The following is a 20,034-nucleotide window of genomic DNA, read 5'->3' on the forward strand; positions in this document are numbered from 1 at the left end:
GGCACCCGAGATGGGGTTCCCTGTGTATGCAATTAGAACAGCCCTGAGACTGCAGCTGGGATCTGAGGAGAAGCTCAGCACTTCGGCCAGTGGAGCTATGAAATGTTTGTTCCAGGTGCAGAATAAAAGTGGTTTTAATGACACTTAAATAAATTGGCACTTTTGTATTACGGCATTCGGGGATGGGAATATATTTGTCTCTTTACTTAGTCACAGGAAATTGCAGTGATGGATTGACATCATTTTATAACTGCGTGCTATGCAAAGCCAAAACAGAGGGCTCAGGCACGGAGTTGGATTCTAACTACATTCTCAATATTTGTTTCTAACAAAAGTTCATTTAGCATGACGCAAGAAATGCACGTATAGGATGAAATATTCATTCACTATGCTTTGGTTGAGATTTTAAGGTAGCCTTATTTTCCTTGAATGTATGGGTTTATCATTACCAGCCTGAACACAACTAGCACTCCTCAAGGTTTCTTGCTGAAAGGAAATTGAGCGTGCAAATACTCTTTCATCATAATCATGCCAGCTGTGCTCGGTAATTCATAAAAGAGCCAGAAATATATTGAAATTCAATATTGTTTTAGTCCAAATCAATATTAATAATTGTTTGCATTTTTAAAGTGCAATTTACAATTGAAGAATGTACAGAGATCAACCCGTAGTTGCTAACACATCAAATTTTTCTGTTAAACTTAAAGGCACAATAATTATACTTAAAAATGTTCCTTATAAAGCAGAAGAAGGCATTGATCTGTGAAAACAGCTATCTATTATTTATATGCACAACATTAGAACTGGTTTTAATTATATATGAGCTGAAAGGTCAGTAGCTATTCTATTTTTAAGGTCTCGATTTTAAATTTGGATAGCTTAATACAAATATTTACACACCGTAGGCTACACAGGTTCTCAGTGGTGGGATGGCACACAGTAAAATGTGCTCCCATGGATTAGGCAAGGTTAATTCTCAAGAACTGGAGTGAAGGAGAGTCTCTGAGCAGCAAATGGAAATGTTCCCATCTGCTTCAGTGCAGAACACTGTGTCTGTGACAGGCTTCTTGAGAGTGCGTGAAGTGAAACCACAGAGCACTCGTGGATGGCTCAGGAAGTGCAAATAATCAGAATTAAGCTTCAGAGGATTTGTCAGCACCAGAGTGGAGGGTAGGGGAGTGTAATCAGCTTGTAAATGTATGGGCTTGTGGTTTTGTAGGAAATTTTTTTGAAAGAGAAAGATTGAAGAAGCTGCCGGCTCCAGGCTTGGGGTTGCTTTCTGGATGCACGGACTTTAATACTAAAATGAGTGTGATGGAACAAGGAGTTAAACTCTGTCCCTCTGTCATCCTGCAGAAGGGCAGACCTGCCACTGACGCACTGCAGGCAGCCCAGAGGTCTGCTCAGCTCCTGGCTGAGGCACACCAGGTATCCTCATCAGGAAATAACTGCAGGGTGATAAAAGCAGAAATTATTACAAAAATGGTCATTTCTTTTCAAAGTCCTGGGAGACCATGGAGCTTTGATGGTTGGCTATTTCTATGGACAGATTTGCTAAGCATCTTTTAGCACTAGTTAAGCATAGTTGATTTAGTTTATCTTGGGGATAACTTCCACTGCAGGCAGAGCAGCAGTGCTCAGCCCCTCTGGCACTATTTTCTATAATCTTCTGTTTGTAACATGAACAGGTGCCACCTAATTTTAATGAAAGCTTAACAAAAGCCTAGACTTGAAAATACAGAATCATGGAATCGTTTGAGTTGGAAAGGACCTTTAAAGGCCATCTAGTCCAACTCCCCTGCAATGAACAGGGACACCTACAGCTCCATCGGGTGCTGAAAGTATGGTCCTGCCTGACCTTGAGCATTTCCAGGGATGGGGCATCCAACACCTCTCTAGGCAACTTATTCCAGTGCCTCACCACCGTTATTGTAAAAAACTTCCTTATATCCAAGCTAAATCTTGCCTTCTTTTACACTGTAACCACTTCCCTCGTCCTGTCCCAGCAGACCATGCTAAAGATTCTGTCCCCTCCTTTTCATATAGCCCCCCTTAGATACTGAATAGAAGGTTTTTGATTTTTCTCTATCAAACTGAGCACGTAGGTCAATAAACTTGTACAGCCCCAGGAATTTCAGGCCCAGAGCAGTAGGGCTGCACACCGTGCTGTTGCTCTAAGCAACCTCAGTGAAGTCATGGAGTACAACAGAGCAAGAAAACCATTTAGCAGTGTGCTACCTTTGGAAAATTAAAAACCAAAAGGGATATTGCAGTGATGTAGCCAATGAAATCCAAAGCTCAGCAGCCATACTAATGTGAACCACACTTCTGCCAATGTGTGCAGAAAGGAGAAGAATTAGACAGAAGAAAGCTGCAGTGCTCGGCAGCTTGCAGATGTGGAACAAGACCTACAGCATATAGAAGCACCCCCAGTCTCTCGACTTGAGCCCTGACTTTTCACAGGTCACCTTCTGCACTAACATGGCATTTCTTTTTCCTTTTTTTTAAAAAGCAAATCTCATGAAGCTTTATGGAATTAAGAATATATGTGACACTACTCCAGTAATATTACTAGTAGGAGATACCCCCTCAGTTACCCATTTTGTTCCATATAGGTTTTATAAAAGACAAAATATATGAACAACTCTTTGGGGAAAAAATAGTGCATAAAATTATTGTTTAATTTCATCTGTCACTAATGAATTCATTATTACAATCTTCATCTGTGGCATGAGAAAACCAGCACCAACTACTGCTTTCATAAGAAGTATCCTGAATGACTTCTTGCAAATCACGTGACACCTCCCTGTGCAAAAATGCATCCATGTGCAAAATAATAACATAAAAATGAATGCAATTACTTCTTTCCTTCCAACAAGTGTTGTAAGGGGAAACACTGGTGATTGTGAGGCACACAAATACTACATTGATGGGAACCATAAATACAAACCAGCAAGAAAACAAGATATACTTTGCTGTGTATCATCTGTGTCAGGACAAGTACTGATGTTTTGGTGTATGCAGAATCCCCCTGAAATCAACCTCACCAAGAAATATTCAGGCAAGTGATCTCTGCACCTATTTATCCTCAACCTTTCTTAACTGATTTTGACATTTAACACAGGATCAACAGTGAAATCTTAATTCTGATTCTTTTTACAGGACCATTAAATGTGAGTGACATCGGAAAACTAGCATTCATTTCTCTGAGCTTCAGTCAGGTTCTTTGGAAGCAAATTCCTCAACTTGAGTAACAAATGCTGATATTGCTGCCTTGCAGCCAGAAGTCAGCACTTAGCAAAGGAATGAGAGACACCAGTGCTGGCCTCCAGCATTAGAATAACCCTGCCTGATATAGGCACAGCACACAGTCAAATCTGATGGTATCTTTGCTGTTTATTTAGATGAGCCTAATTTACCAGTGCTAACATGCTGGTAGAGGTCTCAGCAGACAGCCAGAGCACTGGTGCTGTGCAGGGGAATACCAGAATATGCTTTTCTCTTCCCCAGGAAGAGTCCTTTGTGTCACAAATACTTACTGCTTCTGGAGCAGACCCCACTGTGCCCACCTACGTTATAGCGTAAAGAGAAGGACAGAAGTTTGGAGGCTGTCTGCCTTCTCCTTGCTGAATGCAGATGAGTTACAGACTGCATCTGATGTGAAATGCATCCAGTCAATAGAGTATATCCATTCCTAAAGAGTATCAATGTAACAACAGGAACTTTCCCAGTGACATTTAATGATCTCCGATACTTACAGCACCAAAGTATGCCTAGCAGCTAGTTGCCTTATCTTTTCTTATTACAGATCTGACAAAAGGTGCTTAAAAATAATTGAATAACAGCAAACCAAATAGTAATATTCTCTTCCACTCTACTAGCATCACAGATTTTAAAGAGAGTTCATGCTCACTCAGGATTCTCATTACAGTTCACTATTGAAAATCCTCTCTGGTTTCAAAGGCTGAGTAGTTGCTCTAAAATCCATGTTTCCTCTGACTCTCTGAAATGTGGAATGTCTGAAATTCTGGTGCACAGTAGCATACAGATAGAGAAGAACTAGATGTGCATCCCATGTTGGCACACCTCACTTGTGCAGTAACCGTCGTGCTGGTGTCTGCTCCCCCATGTAAATGGGGACCTGTGGTCCCTTGCCAGACAGCTTTTCCTGAACCAACACCAGAGAAGAGCTGCATCTGTGCCATGCCAGTAGCTCCTGGTCACACATTATGGACCAGGATGGTTCGGACATCTCTCCCTTTCTGCCCAGGAGCTTGTGCTTCCAACAACCTTTCCTTGTGTAGAGGGGGGAGCTCAGCCCCAGCCCCACAACCCACACGTGTATTTCTGTCCCGTCATGTCTTCCTGTCCTCCATACCTGCATTGCTGCTTGGCCAGGTGAGGCTGAGGAGTTGGGCTGTTTGGCAAAGCACATCAGCAGAAAGGTTCAAGTTATAAATCTCTCATTTTGTTGTTACTTCTGGGGAGAAGCTGGCCTTGGTGAAATGCAAAACTTTCACAAGCCAAGGAGTGCAAAGCTAGGACAAATGCTCAGTACCCTATGAAAGTGCTCTTAAGCACACTACATAGCCTCATGCTGCCTTTGAACTGTCACCATCCACCCCAAATGCTTCGCTTGCTTTTCCCAATAAACTCCTAAATATGTCCCAGCTCTGACTGTTTGCAAATCCTTATGCACCATTTTCCACCATTTTCCCTCACTCATCATTACACAGCAACATGTCACTCCCCTTTAAGTGATGACAAAGCCCGCAGATATTTCAGTTCCCTAATAAACACCTAGGAGATCACACAGCTTGGTGAAGGGCTCCTTTCCTTTTGTCAGACATGCCACGGGATCTGGAGGAGGTTCAGCCCCTGATCCAGACTTCTCAGCCCATGCAGACTGTCTCCTGTAACACTTATGTCTCTGTACATCCACACCAACAGTCAGAACTGCCATAACACTACAATTGAATTCAAAACAAAAATTCTATTCCATTTCATTTAGAAATTTGCTCTTCAAAATAAAATGCAAGTATTTCAGTTTATCATTTACCCTGGGAGAAAATTTTCAACTGGAAAGTAAATGTAACAGGCATTTTAGAGGGAAAAAAAAAAACCAAAACAACATAATTTTCTAACTACATCTTTTTGCAGAGTATCTCCTTTCAATGAGCCATTGTGTTTCAACTGCCCAAATCAAAAACAACAAGAAATAACTTATCTGTGACATATGGACATAGTCAAAGTGAAAATGTACCTTGACTCAACAGATGGTGATCTCTCGTTAGAAAGAAAGCATTTGCAATATTGTAATAAGAAACAAATTAGTCACCAAGGCTAGAAGGATTAAAGGAGCCAGTACTGGGTGAAAACAATTAGATGTACACAGTTATGAAAACTGCTTGAGTCAACAAAGGAACCCACTCAATTGCCACAGCAAAATGTTCCATTTCAAGGTTACGAAGGCTATTTTCTTCTTCCTGAAGTAACCATAGTAGCATTGCAATGAAGTAGACACAGTGTGAGCCAGGAGGTTGTTTTCTTTCTGCTTTTGCAGAAATTTTGTTGCCTGTTTTTTCCTCAAGTGCAGAATTAAATCCACCCTCACATGTAACAATAGTTTTTAATTCATAACTTACAGGGACCATTTTACAGCTTGTGTGTTTTTCTTGCCTCCTTATGACTCTCAGACAAAGAATCTTCAGACAGTTTTAGGAAATGGAACTAACACAAAGGAATCACGAACCTCCACACTGCATTACATGAACCTTGAATATGGCACAAAGTTAGGCTGTGATGTTGGAGGACACAGCCCCACACATGTACACAAAACCACTCAAAAGCCCTGTTGTAGAAACTCTTTAAAATCTCGAGGTTTGCCATGTGAATAAAATTTCTACCCAATGGCTAGGAATGCATATATATAAAATACATATATTTAAGCTTAAAGCTCTCATCTTTCTCTCCTTAACACATCTAAAACTGAACAGAAAAAAAATAATTTATGAATGCAAAATCCAATGTACATTTGCTTTGTACTGATATAGAGGAGGGAATTTGCCCAGGCAGTTACCTGTTTGGTACTTCTGGAAGTCCAGCTCACTCCAGTTGCTCTTAATCTTCTGAAAGGTGTTTTTATTTGGAGTAGCGAGGAAACCTATAGAAGAGACAAATGAAGGAACTTTAGGACAAATGAAGAAGATTATATCAGGGAGGTGCAATCATCATTGTCATATAGTTGTGCAGTTAACTAAATGATGATCATCTAAAAGAACCCTTTGATAAATGTGACAATTGCTTTAAATAGAAGAGGCAAGTAGAGGGAGAGGGAAGCATTTCTGATCAGACTAACTGGACGAAGTGGGCATCTGAAAGCCTGGGCACTTCTCATCTGTATTTTAGACCTGAGTTCAGTGCATTCAGCAGAAGTTCTTGTAATGAAATGCTGCAGGTGGGACAACAGGGCCAGGTCTCTGGGCGTGGGGATCTGCTGCCTTGTTCTCTTTCCATGCCAGCGCAGAAGAGAGCTGGACAAGTTCATTATTGACACTCACTATTTGCACTTCCACTGTACAGCTCCCATGAGATGTTAATTTGAAACAAAGCAAAGAAGACTTTTTTCATTTCGAATCAAACTGCTTTGGAGATTATATTTTAGCCTAGGAATAGTGTTATAACCCCTCCAGGACCTCAGAGAGGCGTGTATTAGCTTGCTACAGACCTACTGCAGTACTGAGAGGATTAGTAACACATGACTCTGCTATGATTTGCACCCAGAAAGATAGGAATGAAATCTTCTTGACTTTGAAAGGATTATTTTGGTTGTTTACTGAGTGCTGTCCTTTTTGGTCTTAAATTGTAGATGAAAGTGGAAACCAGAAATACCTGCTTGCTTCGTACTGCAATATGAGGAGGGGATGAGAAGAGCAGCTTTGCCAGGGGGTTGTGAATCAGAAAAAGGGGTCACGTGCTATTGCTCCAACATAAAACAATTTCACAGCTTTTTGCAATTATTCCGAAATTTAGGTTTTAGCATGTTATGTGGGATAGCATACCTTCTAGTGATGCACACGTCCTAAGGACAAAACTGGCAGACATAACAGAGTAGAAATGGGCCCACTAATACCTAAGAAACCAAACTTCCTCTAAAATAAGAGAAAGCCTGCTGAACTCCCTTTCCCCCACTTTTTGCAGAATATGGGTTCATGCATATGTGAGCAAAAAAGGGTCCTGCAATTTTCAGGATTCCCTTCGTATCAAGAAATCCCCATTCTGCATAATTGGAGGACATGCTGAAAGCTGGAACGCATAATGACATCAGTGACTGGGGAAAAGAGCTGTTAAAAGTCAATAATTTCTGCCTAATTTCCTACAAAGACTGGTGTGCACCAGGTGGCACATAACATAGGTGGTCAGCTCAGTGTGTGCATTCATTCAGGCTGGCTGAGACACAGGGGACACTAATTAAACTGCAGAGAAGAACTGGAGCCAGCTCATCAGGCAGGTCAGTAGGTCTGATTCAACCAAGCACCAGTTCCTCTGCAAGCAGTTCTCAGGAAGACTGAGAGCTTAAAGTAATGCTGCATGAAATCACACAAGGCAGGTTATGCTTTCTTTTCTTTAAATTCAAACTGCTTAAATGGATCCGTGCATCTGGCCACACCGGCTGGCTGCTCAGAGTGAGCCCAGCAGAGCTATGGGGGCGGGGGCTCACCATCAGACCTCATAGAGAAGCTGGTGTTGCAGAGGTTGGAAGACTGAGCCACCTCCCTTCCCTGATATCCAACAATTTACCAGAGCCTTCTGGATTCAACTTACAAATTCTTACTTTATCCTTCTTCAAAATATTTACTTTTTGTTATTACACAAGAAGAACAGAATTACATACAAAGTTGAAGCAAATCAGACAAAATTTAAATAATTGTGTTTAAATATCAGATGGAAGCAAATTTATCTTTTCCAAGCCAAAAATCAAAATTTTTGTTACATTGATACATCAGCAAGAAGACAGTGACAGAAAATCCAGTACCCAAAGATGAAAGGAATGTGAATGGAAGCAACCACAGGATTAATAGCTTCTTACTTCTTTCTACACTGGAAAAGTTAGAGGATTTGGGGCATAATACTTAGGATTAATTTGCATTTCCTATTTCCAAGAAGTGCTGACAGCTACAGAATAATGTGACTTTTAATATCCCCACCCTGACTACCATGCCTGCATTTGTAAAACTGCTATTAAAAGTTAGTTTTACTGGTAAATATGGATAAGGTTTATAAATCTTTTCTTTTTCCTGTAAATGTCACAATAAGCCTGACCTAGAAGTCTGAGTAAAGTAGAAAGTGGATACCTGAGTGACAGGAAAACATAGTGCCCAGTATTTGAAAGGTCTTCAGTCTTTCTAAGTGCTCTGAAGTAAAGAAGTGGCTTCTTGGCTCAGGTTCAGATACGACGAGCAGCAGTTATTCACACAGCTCATAGAAACACAGTTAATATGTCTAGAAGTGATAATTTCTGTAGTAATAGCAAATCTTTTACTAATATTCTTGTAGTAATAGTGTTCTGTTATTTTCCGTTCAGCTAATTGCACACTGTCGCTGTCCCAGCCACTAACCAGATTACACAATCTAAGTAAAATTAGCTTAATAACGCATAGAGTGAGCGCACCATTACAGCCCCCTTTCAGAACACAAAACAGTACAGCAGAAGACAAAAACCCATCACAGCTGCCAGCAGCTCTCAGTTAAATGTCTCCACATTAGCCAGGGGAATGCTGACATTGAACATACAGCTTTTATTCCTATTTGTTAAGGATTGTTTTATGAGAATATGTCTGCATTTATAAACACCTTTGAGCTGACAACACCAGCAAGTCAATGCATGCCATTAAATGGGGACAGTTTGGCAAGGAGAAAAGACATCCGAACAAATGGTGTTGAGGCCCCGTGCCTCGGTGCGGTGTGGGCAGTTCTGCACGGACCAGTGCCTCCACTTGGAGCTCCACAGCATCGCGGACCTCAGTCTGCATTCCAAGAATGGTGCAACAGTGCCCAGGGAAATCCCTGCTGTGTACTGTGTCAAGCAGCAGCAGAAACATGCCTGATGGAAACACATCAATCCCTGCTTTGAGAAGGCATGAACACCTGAATGCTGCTGCCATCCTCTGAATAACAGTTGGCTTTGACTCTACTCTGCACCAGCAGCCTGCTATCAACTAAAGGAACTGGTTGCTGCAGCTTGTATAGCATGAGAAATGAAGCTTACCGTGTACGTGTGAACGAGGCATTTACATTGATTCATAGGTGATTTGTAATTGTCCAATTTAGCAATCAGTAGATGTTTGCAAACAACTTGGGTAGTTTGTTGGCTTGCTGATGTACATGGTAACGTCAATCTGTGTCTGGCATTAGTTTGCATTTCTCAACTGGCTTGGAGCTGCATCAGCACCTCACAGCAGAGCCCCAAGAAGGGAGTGTACACAGGTGTCCTGCAACAGGCAGGAGCCTTACAGAGTCTCTGGCTCACCTTAGTCATTCTCTTCCGTTCTTGTCTTTGCACATTTTTTTTCACCTTTAAGCTAATTCTATTTGTTCTCGCCAAGTGACTGAGCTCTTGAAACACTTTCTAAACATTTTTTAAATGTTAAAAGTTGTGATATTTGTCGTGCTGTGAATGGTGCATGCCCTGACATCATGGACAGCCAGTCTAAGACATGCTATGCACATAAAAAGTTGATCTCCACTATGGATAGACAGACCTCTTCTTGGGGGTAAGTTATCCTACTGCTTTGCTCTCAAGGTTTTTTGTGCTTTCTTTTGAAGTGTCAACTACTGCCCCCTGTTAGGGAAAGATTCTCTTCGAGATGGTCCAAAGACAATCCCCTTCTACCTGAAGCACATCATACTCTTAGATTATTATCTACCAACATCATTGTTGGCAGACAAGGGAGAGATTGTAATATCTACAAAACTCGTGAATGAGCAAACAGCTGTGTGCTATCAGATGCAACCCTGAGTGCAGCCTAGGAAATGCATCTCAGATGAAGAATTAAACAACAGAGATGTTAGCAGAAAACTGTTTCTTTTTGCCTTTCTTGGTTTGACCATTATCATAATGTCAAATTACTTGCAGTAAAGATGTTTAGCCACGAGGCTTCCAGAGGGCAATTGCAAAAAAGGAAGTCTCTGAAGTACTGCTTTCTGTGTCACTTTCCTTAGAAGATTTAAATTAAAATGATCATTTTAACTTCCATCTAAACAAAAATAGCTTTGCCAGGAGGCCAAGGCCTCACTTTTATGATGTAGACCTTTCCAGAAGCTGCAGCGAGCTCCTGCTCAGACAAGCTCAACAGCTTGTGTTGCGGTGTCTTTCTAAGAGACTTTCAGAATTGCCTGGGAGCAGGGGGGATCTGGTCCTTCTGTGTTGGAAACTAAAAGCTGTAATAACTGAATATTTTGCTTAAATATTCAACAGTTTTCCACAAATTTATCTGTAAGATTCTTATCTAAAATTGTGCAGCCTTTTTCCTGAAAAGGTTTGTTTTCATGATGCACCACTGATTCTCCTATCTGATGCTAATACTTCTCACCTCACAATTCAGATGAGTGCTATGGTGATTAATGAATATCTTTGAACTGGAAAGTGCTACCTGCGTGCTAATTGTTATCTGCATATACACACAGTTCTGCTGCTTTCAAGGGCAGAACATTCACATACCATTGTAATGGGAAAGCTTGGAAAAACGCATATTGATGCATAGGAGTTTTATGCACTGCAGAAACGTATAAAGGAAGAATAAATTAAAAATTAGATGTTTCAATTCATTATGGCATGTTCTGGTGAACTGCTCCCCGTCTGTTTAATAAGTTCAGGGCAGCTGAAAATGAAGTTTTGATTGGAAGCTGCTTGCAACCTTATCTTCTTGCACTCCTGGTAACACTAATAAGAATTATAAAAAATTATATCTTTTTGCCTATTGTGAGGAGCACAGTTGAAGTATGTGACTACGAATGCAAAGTACAAGTTGAAGGCTTCAGATCTGTGCAAAACTCTCTGGGGCTCTGTGTGCACCAGTCCAGAGCTCCCACACAGAGCATCCTTCTCCCTCATACACCTGATGAGGCACTGCCTGAAGAAACTGTTAGCTAATGCTCCACTAAGATTTTTCTTTTTTTTTTTTCCTTCTTTATTTTTTTAAAATCTGATCTATCTTTTAAATCATGGGATTTAACTACAGACAATATTTCCAAATGAAGACACTTCATTCACATGTATCAGTTGATGCCAACTGCTCTTGCAGCTCTCTGACCAGAGCTCGTGAAGTGCGCGCTCAGCATCTATAAAGCAGTCATTCCCATTCACCAGGTTTACTCTCCTAGGACATGTTAATTAAAAACAACTGATTGACAAAATAATTACAGAAGAATAGAGATGGGAAAAGTGTAGACCCATCATTTAAAGATCTCTGAAATTGTGTTTTGTCGAGAGGTACTAATTTTGTTAGGGGCAAGAGGCTCTCTTTCCTTCTTGGACTCGCTCTCCATTCGCTCTTTGCAAAGATGAGTGAACAGGGAATGACAGTAGTGTTTCCTTAGAGTTGTATCATTACATGTGACCTTTTCTTCTGTCAATACATGCTTCCATCTAGCCTTCATTACTGCTGCATCGTGAGGTGTCTAAACTAAACGGCTATGTTATCCTGAGCACAGGGTCCTATAGGATATGGAATAATGTAAACATTATAACTGTTAAAAACTGCTACTGTAGCATTTCTTGCACTAATTAAAAACTGGCTAGGGACCTTCTTTCTTGATATTGCCTTTACTTCAAACAAAAACATTTCAACAAATCATAAAGTGAAAATGGTTTAGCATTTTAAGCTAATAATAATTGTTTTAGAAGCCCACATTTGCTCAAGGGTATAATTCATTCAAAAAACAACCTTAAAACTTAGCATTACACAAATAGAAAAACTTAGTTATTAGGGAATAGATATTTTTAAGCTCCTTTCAAATTATGATCATGCACTTCTTGCCAGCTCACACTCCCAGCAGAGAGGAGCAGTACCGCTGACTCCAGCTCAGGGCTAGGAAACACTGCAATTCCCTGCTCCGTCACAGCCTTCCTGTATAATCTCGGGCAAGAAATTTACCTCATTCCTTTCCTGTAAAACTGGGGTAGTAGAATTCTCCTCCCCATGGGCATGCAGAGAGTGTAAGTAGGTTAGAAAAAGATAAGTGTTTATATCAGGGAACTAAACACACTTCCTAGAAAGCTCTGACTGTGTGGTTTTACAAAATGATGCTCTGATTTTGGTGTTGTAGCAGCCTTGCCACAGGTGATGTGGTCCTAATACCCATTTATCCAAACCTCTGACAATTCAGTATGAACACCTTCTGCAGTAAACTCAAGGTAGAGTTGTCCATGTTCCTTAATTGTTTGCATATAACAGCAGTGGTTGGAATTATAACACAGTTGCTCTGAAGGCTAATCCTTCCCTAATCTGGCTCCATTCATCTGGCTCTTTCATCTATTCACTTCTTAATGCTTACCAGAATGGGTACTGGTTCCAGTGGGACTATTTTTGTGCTTAAAATGAAGTATTTGCCTTAGGAGTGTGTGCAGTCAGAGGTTAGAATCATATACACGGTGCCCATCTGGGACTGACTAGTGCTGCTGCTGTTGTTTCCCTGAAATGGCACATAACTGCAAGTGTTAGAGCCAGTCATGAGAACTGCAGAACCGAGCCCAGAAATCTGTTCAGAGTTCCCTAGGGAAGAGAGGCAGCAGCTCCAGTGTCCAGCATTCCTGCAGCCAGCCAGCTTGCTCCCTGCGCTCTGCCTGATGGTGCTTTGTGCAATCCCATGAAAGGTGGCCCAAGCACTGTGACCAGCATTTCTCTTTGGAAATCAAAAGGCCGATAGAGCTTTTCCAACAGGCTGTGTAGCAATCTGCAGTGCCCCACTATTTTCCTCAAGGCTGAAGAGGTAGGCAGCTGCCAGTTGTTGGTGACTCTCCTCATGTTTGACATGCAAGTTACGTGCTTGTAATCTTTTTTCCACATATTATCTCATTTCATCGTTTTCACATTGCTTAATCAGTGCAAAATAAAAAGTGACGTATGATTCACTCAAAGAAAGGAAACTATTAAGAGGGTTTCTCTGCAAATTACCATCATGGCATGATCGTTTTTCCCAAGCTATATTTCTGATGATATTCTACACTGTACTTTCAACATGTTAAAAACAGTGACATATAATTAAAGACAAACTGATAGGGCTGAAATTGACTGGATGACTGCAATTAACTTACCGAAGAAATACTGAAGAAGTCAGTTGTTTGATCAAAAAAAGAACTTCAATCAACTAATGTACCTTAAACAATATGTGTGTTAAGTTTTAGAGGGTTTTGTTTTACCTTTTGTAGGTATATTATGCCAGACTTCCAGATGAAAGAACGAGACTATGAGTGAAGAGCGCTCTGGAGATTGCGTGCAGTTCTTTTCCTGGGTCCAAACTGGATTGATCTGAGAACAATAATTATGAGGCTGACATGTCTGTTCTCCTTCATCTTGCTGTTTGGAGCAGCTGGGCTTGTTGTCTTCATTCACCTGCAGGATCCAGAAGAAATAGTTCATCAGCAGACACCAGGTTAGCATTCCTGTTTCTGGTTGACTCACTCACTCATGTTCAGTGTTTTAGACTTGTACCCTTAACATGTTTACATTTTCCACAGAGGTTGCTTGAACACAGGTAAGTAATTTTTTTTTTTTTTAAATTAAGGTTATTTTGAGGCTAATTGACCACAAAAAGAAGGAAAAAAAGAGTTTGTATGAAAAGCAGTTCCAAGAAACAATTGACTGATTATGCAGGAATCTTTGCCAAGGTGTACTGGGTCCAGCTGGATAAAATTAATTGTCTGCTAAAGTGGAGACCAACTTCTGCTGCCAGTTATACCACTGTAAATCTGGGACTGAGAAATTCTGTCAAGGTTCAACTCTGAATACACCCTTCCCTGAATATGGTATTCAGTGTTTCATAGAGATGCAAGATAAGAGATGCATAAAATAAGTCATGCAAGAACCTTAAAATATATGAAGATGTATTCCTTTAATGTGCATAACTTCTATTAAATATTTCAGTTTCCATTCATAAGTGTGCCATATCCTCATGTTAGTAACTTTAAACAGTAAAAAGCCAAAAAAAACCAGTCCACATTCATGTGAGGACTTGAAAACTACATGCTGAAGTAGTGGTTTCCTTTTAAACAGTAGGCATGTGAGAAGTGTGAAAATGCACAAGACTCCCCTTGATTTCCTTACAGTCACTTTTTCTTTGACTAAGGCTGCAGTGAAGGCTGGTTTAGAGCCTAGACAAATGTCAGCACAGTTACTTCAGCTCGTAATAATACTCTTATGCGCAGAGGTTTGGTCGTTGTGTTTGCTCATATATGCACTGAAATTCTCCTTTGACTGAATACGTGCTTTATAAAAAGTCAATTCAACTGACGACTTCATTGCACAGCCAAGGTGACTGTGTATATTTTCAAGATAAAATATTAGTAACATTTTTAAAGCAGCTGAACCGAAATACAAAATTACATTACACTTTCACAGAAGTCCTTATATTATCTGCTAATTTCTGGGCCCAGGTTTATTAAGCACTTATTTCCATGTCACTAAACAATCTATAATATGTTTATTATTTAGTCCAATTGCACACTGATTTTGAAAGCAGACACTCAGCTGAAACTGTAGATATAATGAATCATCAGTGTGTCATGGAAAGCAGAGAATTAACCAGTCACATCAGTGCTTTTCTAATTTGTTTTTGTATACTTAGATGCAAAATAATTTACAGATTAAAACTGACAGTACTGTGCATATTCATTTGGAATCAATACTGCTATGAGGTCTGTATGTTAATAGGAAAATAAAGAAAAAATCAGAAATTACATATCCCAAATTAGCCATACAAGCTCACTGGAGCAGCTCATATGGTTAATGCCCAAAAAGGTGATTGCACAAAATGTGCAGCAGAGAGAAATCACTGAGATATCTCCACTATGGAGGTGCACACTGTGCAGGACCTGTCTTCCCACTTAGTAAACATGGGATGGCTTTACGCTGAGAACAGACTCACCTTCAGACTGTTATTGGCCACATATTCCGTGTGGTTGTACCATAACATATGGAATTTAGATAGATCCTATAGGATCAGATCATATCTCCTTCAGTAACTGCAGGGACCCAAACCCCCAAGGATTTACAATAGGGAAAGGATCATTTCCTCTTTTATACTTTAAATGTTATGACCAAAAGCCTCACGTTAGCCCGCTGGCTGGGAAACCCCTGGCAGAAGCAAGCAATGGTCCCGTTGTCCCAGCTGGATGTGTCCCATTTCTAAGACAAAGTAGCACTCCTGGTCAGACAGTCCCTATGACTTAAAATATGTTTCTGCACAAGAGCTACCCTTTCTCTGAACAGGTTTCACTGGTTTTCCTAACCACTTTTATCCTGTTCCCTTTCTCCCCCATCCTGCCCTCAATGGTCACTTTGCAATCTCTGAAGTTTCCTTTTCTAGGTCACTTAGTTCCCCTCCCCAGGCACAAACAACATCCTTCTGTCCAAATGTATGACAAGACAGAAGCCAAGCAGAACAGTAATTCCTGAGCTCTATTCTGTCACATACCTCTCGAACTGCTGAGTGTAATATACTGTAAATTATTACAGAGGATGTAACTGTTGAGTGGGACACCCAAACACATTTAGATAAAGGCAAGTTTGAACTGAGGTCCTCTTCCCTTCCCTCCCTGCTGCACTCCTTGATGTATTTAGTAGCTGTCAGTGGGGTTCTTCGTAGCTACAGAATGAACATCCCAGCAATGCTGTTACTGCCAAAGGTGTGTGATCAATTGCTTGAGTCTCACATTCAATTACAATTTATGTTAACAGGAATCAGACTGCACCTTTGAGTAAAAGGTGCTCCATACAATTAGTCTTATTTCTGTTTGGCTGATTTTCATGTGCATTAAGTGCTTTCAGCTCATGGTGGACTCAGAAACTCACTTCTACTCCTTCTGAAAATGATACCAGTTATCACAAAAACATATTAGGAAGCATAAACGACACAGGAAAAACAGTCATTCATTTCGTTACAAAGAGAGTAGGCATATTTCATTGCCAGGCAGTCTCCTTTGAAAATCTGTCAATCACAGGAGACGTTTTGATGTGTGAAAGAGATGCTTCCCTTCCCCTCATCAGAGCATTACTCCTCAAAGGGGTCCTTTTCTAAAGGAGAGTGGATATTGCTATAATTTGCTTGTCTGATTGCTGCCTCAATAGAATTGAAAAAATGCATGTATCATTAAGCTACTTAGGACAACAGATTTTTCATGGCAGAGCTTTATTGGATTAGCCTTTGGTTTTGCATTTCCCATGTAGTTACTGTGCAGCAAAGTGCATTTGCAGGGGTTAGAATCTTCTGAGGAAAGCTCCAGAAAAGTCAATAACATTTCTTTTGCACTGAAAAGCACCATAGGAGAGTTCTGCATTGTCCAAAAGGGCATTTTTCACTGTTAGTACATTCAGTCATCTTTAATTTAAGATAGTACAACTTATGAAACAAGATTAATAAAAATACTTTGGTACTTCAGCTTCATCTGTCTGTTCCGGAAATTGCTCTTGATTGTTTTAGTCCTAGCGAGCACGATGGTGAGACCTTGATGTACTACTTAAACCAGTATAAAATCCACAGTCATAAAACTTTAAGTAATGCTTACATTACTTTCACTGAGCAAAGTACTCCTGACAGTAGCTGTTTGTGTTGATTTGTTACTATTCATTTATTCTTTCCCTGTGCTTCACATTGCTACCTAATTGTGATGCTGTACTGAGAAAGCAATACCAAAGTAATTTTCCACAACATTAGTTACAATTTTCTTCTGATCTTTCGAGTGAAACAATCCCATCCTGTTGGCTTCTGTGAGCATATAAACCTTGATTACATTTATCTGTTGGAAACCAATGCTTACAAAGTCTATGCGCTCTGGATAGTGGGTGTAGAGCCTTTCTTGTGATTGACAAACATTCTGCCTGTACAGTTTTATTTATATAATGCATATCGCTCTGAGCAGATATATTTATGACAGACAGCTATTTAGGGTGGGCAGAACAGATTTCCCAAGCCAATACATAAAATGCTGTGGATATTCCTGTGGTCATTAAAGGGACAATAACTTCACTTAAAATAGACATTTTCTGGGCTTCCGTGGAGAGTGCTTTTATTATGAAGAACGCAGGGTGAAGCAGGGGAGTGGGTTCAGCACTGGTATGAATGAGAGGCAGTATTACATCAAACAGAAATGTAATGCTGCCCTGTATACGTGTATAAAACTTTGCTTAAATAGAGACAGTAAAAAAAACAGCTGGGGGGGGGGGGGGGGTAAGTTAAGCACATTTGCACATAGTGCACAAGGACAACTTAAACACACATTCCTACCCTAATGCTAATAATTCTTGCATATAGAAATCTCCTTTCCATGATAGGGTATTAAGCATACAAGAAGTTTACAGCAAGTAAATGTTCAGCCACTGCACTGCTGTGCTTGTGGTGGAACCATTTCCAGCCAGCAAGGGGCTTGTCCAGGCCTGTGGCTACCAAGGGGCTTCTCTGGCATAGTGACATAGTCCCTCTCTCTTGGGACTGACCATAGAAGAGCTGATTGGACTAATGAGTGTCTTTACAGCCTTCTTCTGGGCCAATGCGGTGGTTGAGATCACCTACACTGTGAAGAACTTGGATTTGTAAGAGCTGCATTTGGGTGGTACAAGAAAGGATTACTTGGACAAACAAAATCAGTAGTGAGAGAAGAGTCCAGAGGCTGAAGCCATCCTGACAGCTCAGTACTGGATTTCAAATACCTACGGGAACTTCAGAGCTGCAGAACTGCCAGTCTATGGGCTGGCATGTGGTGGTGAATACTAAGTGTGGAGTCACCAACCACGAAGAACTGCTTCCCGTATGCATCAGGGATAGAATACATCCAACTATACTTAGGAACGCGCTCTACAAACTTCAGCCAGAAACAAAGGGAGATTCTAAAATGGTATCTATTTTTGTTATAGAAAATGTACCACCTGAAAAAGAGCATTAATATTTCTGTAAACCTATACTCAGACAGCAAATTACTTTCTATGGGGTGATTAAGTCCATGGGAAACAGTTAATGTTTACTTTTTTGTTTTAGCCATATGGTTACTGACTTCAAAAACCTCTAAGCTTTCAGTTAAAACTTTTACGATGAATATATACAGATGTACATTCCCGTGGGAGCTGGTAAAGGCATCTTAAGTGTCGCAAGTTTGAAGCTCCAAAAGGGTGAAAACAGAGAGTAGAGTAGAAATGGGTTTGCACTCCGTACCAGCATTTGAAAGTCAAGCAGGAATATAACTAAGCCTGAAACTCATCTGACTTAGATTCTGCAGAGATTGCTCTCTTTCCCTCGTCTACCAATTCTGAACACAGTGCTGTCATCCCCTTTATTTTCTGCTTTACCAAGGGTACGTTGGGATGGGGAGAGAGGAAGGAGAGACGACAGTCAGAAGGGCCCGCACATGAGTGCTATAGCAAACCTGATGGCACAAGAGAGCCACAGTGCAGAAGTCTTCTGTATAATGCAGTAGCCCTAGAGTAAATACCAGCATTATATCTGAACTGATTTTTTCTTAATTACTTATTCAGAGCACACGCACCTTCCTAGTCACAAATTACAGGCATATGCATATCTCCATGTTAGCAGTAAATTTCCATAATACTCTCCTAGTGCACAATGTACCACTTGTTTTTTATACTGGAAACTTTTTTATAAACACAATTGAAAATGAACTGGCAGTGATGTATAATTTCAGAAGTAATTTTCCTACAATTTATAACTTGTTTTCTTTATGAACTGAGAGCCATGTACTCTGCCTCTCAACTAACAGAACCAGCGGAAATGGAGAACAAAAGAATTTGGTACAGGAGGCAAGTGGGCCCTGCGATGCACTTGTCAGGCACAAGTGCTGCACCGTTACTCCTGTAAGACTGGCTTCCGCAAGCTTAAGAGCAGTCACATCCTCTGAACTTCCCCTGGAAAGGAATGTCCCTGTAAGCAGATTAGTTCCCAACGCTCTGCAGTTGTTGGGAGTAAAAAGAAAAGATCTTCTTGTCTGCTGAGGGAAGGCACTTCAGATGCAAAAGTGGTCTTCTGAGTTTGATACTCTTAATCTGATCCTCCCTTTTCTGTTACTTGAAATGGTTGTTTTAGACTGACTGTGTGTGGCCATTTTGAAAATTGGGATGTGCTGGCAGCAGCTTCATCAGTCTACCAGTAAAGGGGAATCAAATGCTGTCCAGATGGTTACAAAAGACACCATGCTGCCAGTGGAGTCCTGTTCAAGAGAAATGGAGTTGGCAGCCTTATGAAAAATAAAGCATTTGTTAATGTGCTCTACATCAAGTCATAACTTTTTTGTTTCTTTTTCTCCCTCCTTTTATTTTTTTAACAGTTTATGTTAACATGGTTTTAACAGCTGAAAAGCCAGTAGTGAAGTCCATTAAAGCAGATACAGCTCTCAGCTACAACTTGCAGGCCACCATTTCCATAACCAGTATTTCCTGTCAACCATAGCGCTTCCCCAGAGGCTGAGCACTTGTGTTAGCCTGTGCAATTGGGATGTAAGGCATCTGTGGTTCTTTCTGTCCTGTGCTACTGCTCAGACATTGCGTGTTATTGTGTTAAGCCGGGCAAGTCACCTGCTAAATGCTTCCATTTCCTACTACACAGGGGGTTTCTGCAGGGGACTGAACGTACCTAAGTACTGCAAGATCCTACAACAAAAATGCAAGACCAAAGCATTTCGACTGCGAGATTATCCCACAGACCAGTGACTGGCAGCAGTTATAATCCCACTGCAGTGCTGTACACACATTAGATGCCTGAGCTCATATCCACTGCCCATTTATTTGATGGCATAAAGTCCCTGTCACCTAA

The 20,034-nt window shown here is 40.7% G+C and overlaps 1 protein-coding gene across 9 annotated transcripts in view; it reads left to right on the forward strand.

Moving 5' to 3' along the window:
- CHST8 (carbohydrate sulfotransferase 8) overlaps nt 1-20,034 on the forward strand; it is a 165,092-nt gene that overhangs the window by 27,220 nt on the left and 117,838 nt on the right. For 7 of the 9 annotated variants that reach the window (XM_085234521.1, XM_085234524.1, XM_085234523.1 and 4 more), the window contains one exon: nt 13,430-13,653. In XM_085234521.1, coding sequence (XP_085090647.1) covers nt 13,556-13,653 — 98 coding nt within the window. In that variant the 5' untranslated portion in view covers nt 13,430-13,555. Of the gene's footprint in view, nt 1-6,739; nt 9,272-13,429; nt 13,654-20,034 lie in introns of those variants that run through there. The other 2 variants (XM_085234525.1, XM_085234529.1) reach the window with 2 other exon arrangements.

The sequence above is a fragment of the Meleagris gallopavo genome, chromosome 13 (assembly GCF_905368555.1).
Source record: "Meleagris gallopavo chromosome 13, MGAL_WU_HG_1.1, whole genome shotgun sequence".
Taxonomy (NCBI): Eukaryota; Metazoa; Chordata; class Aves; order Galliformes; family Phasianidae; genus Meleagris; species Meleagris gallopavo.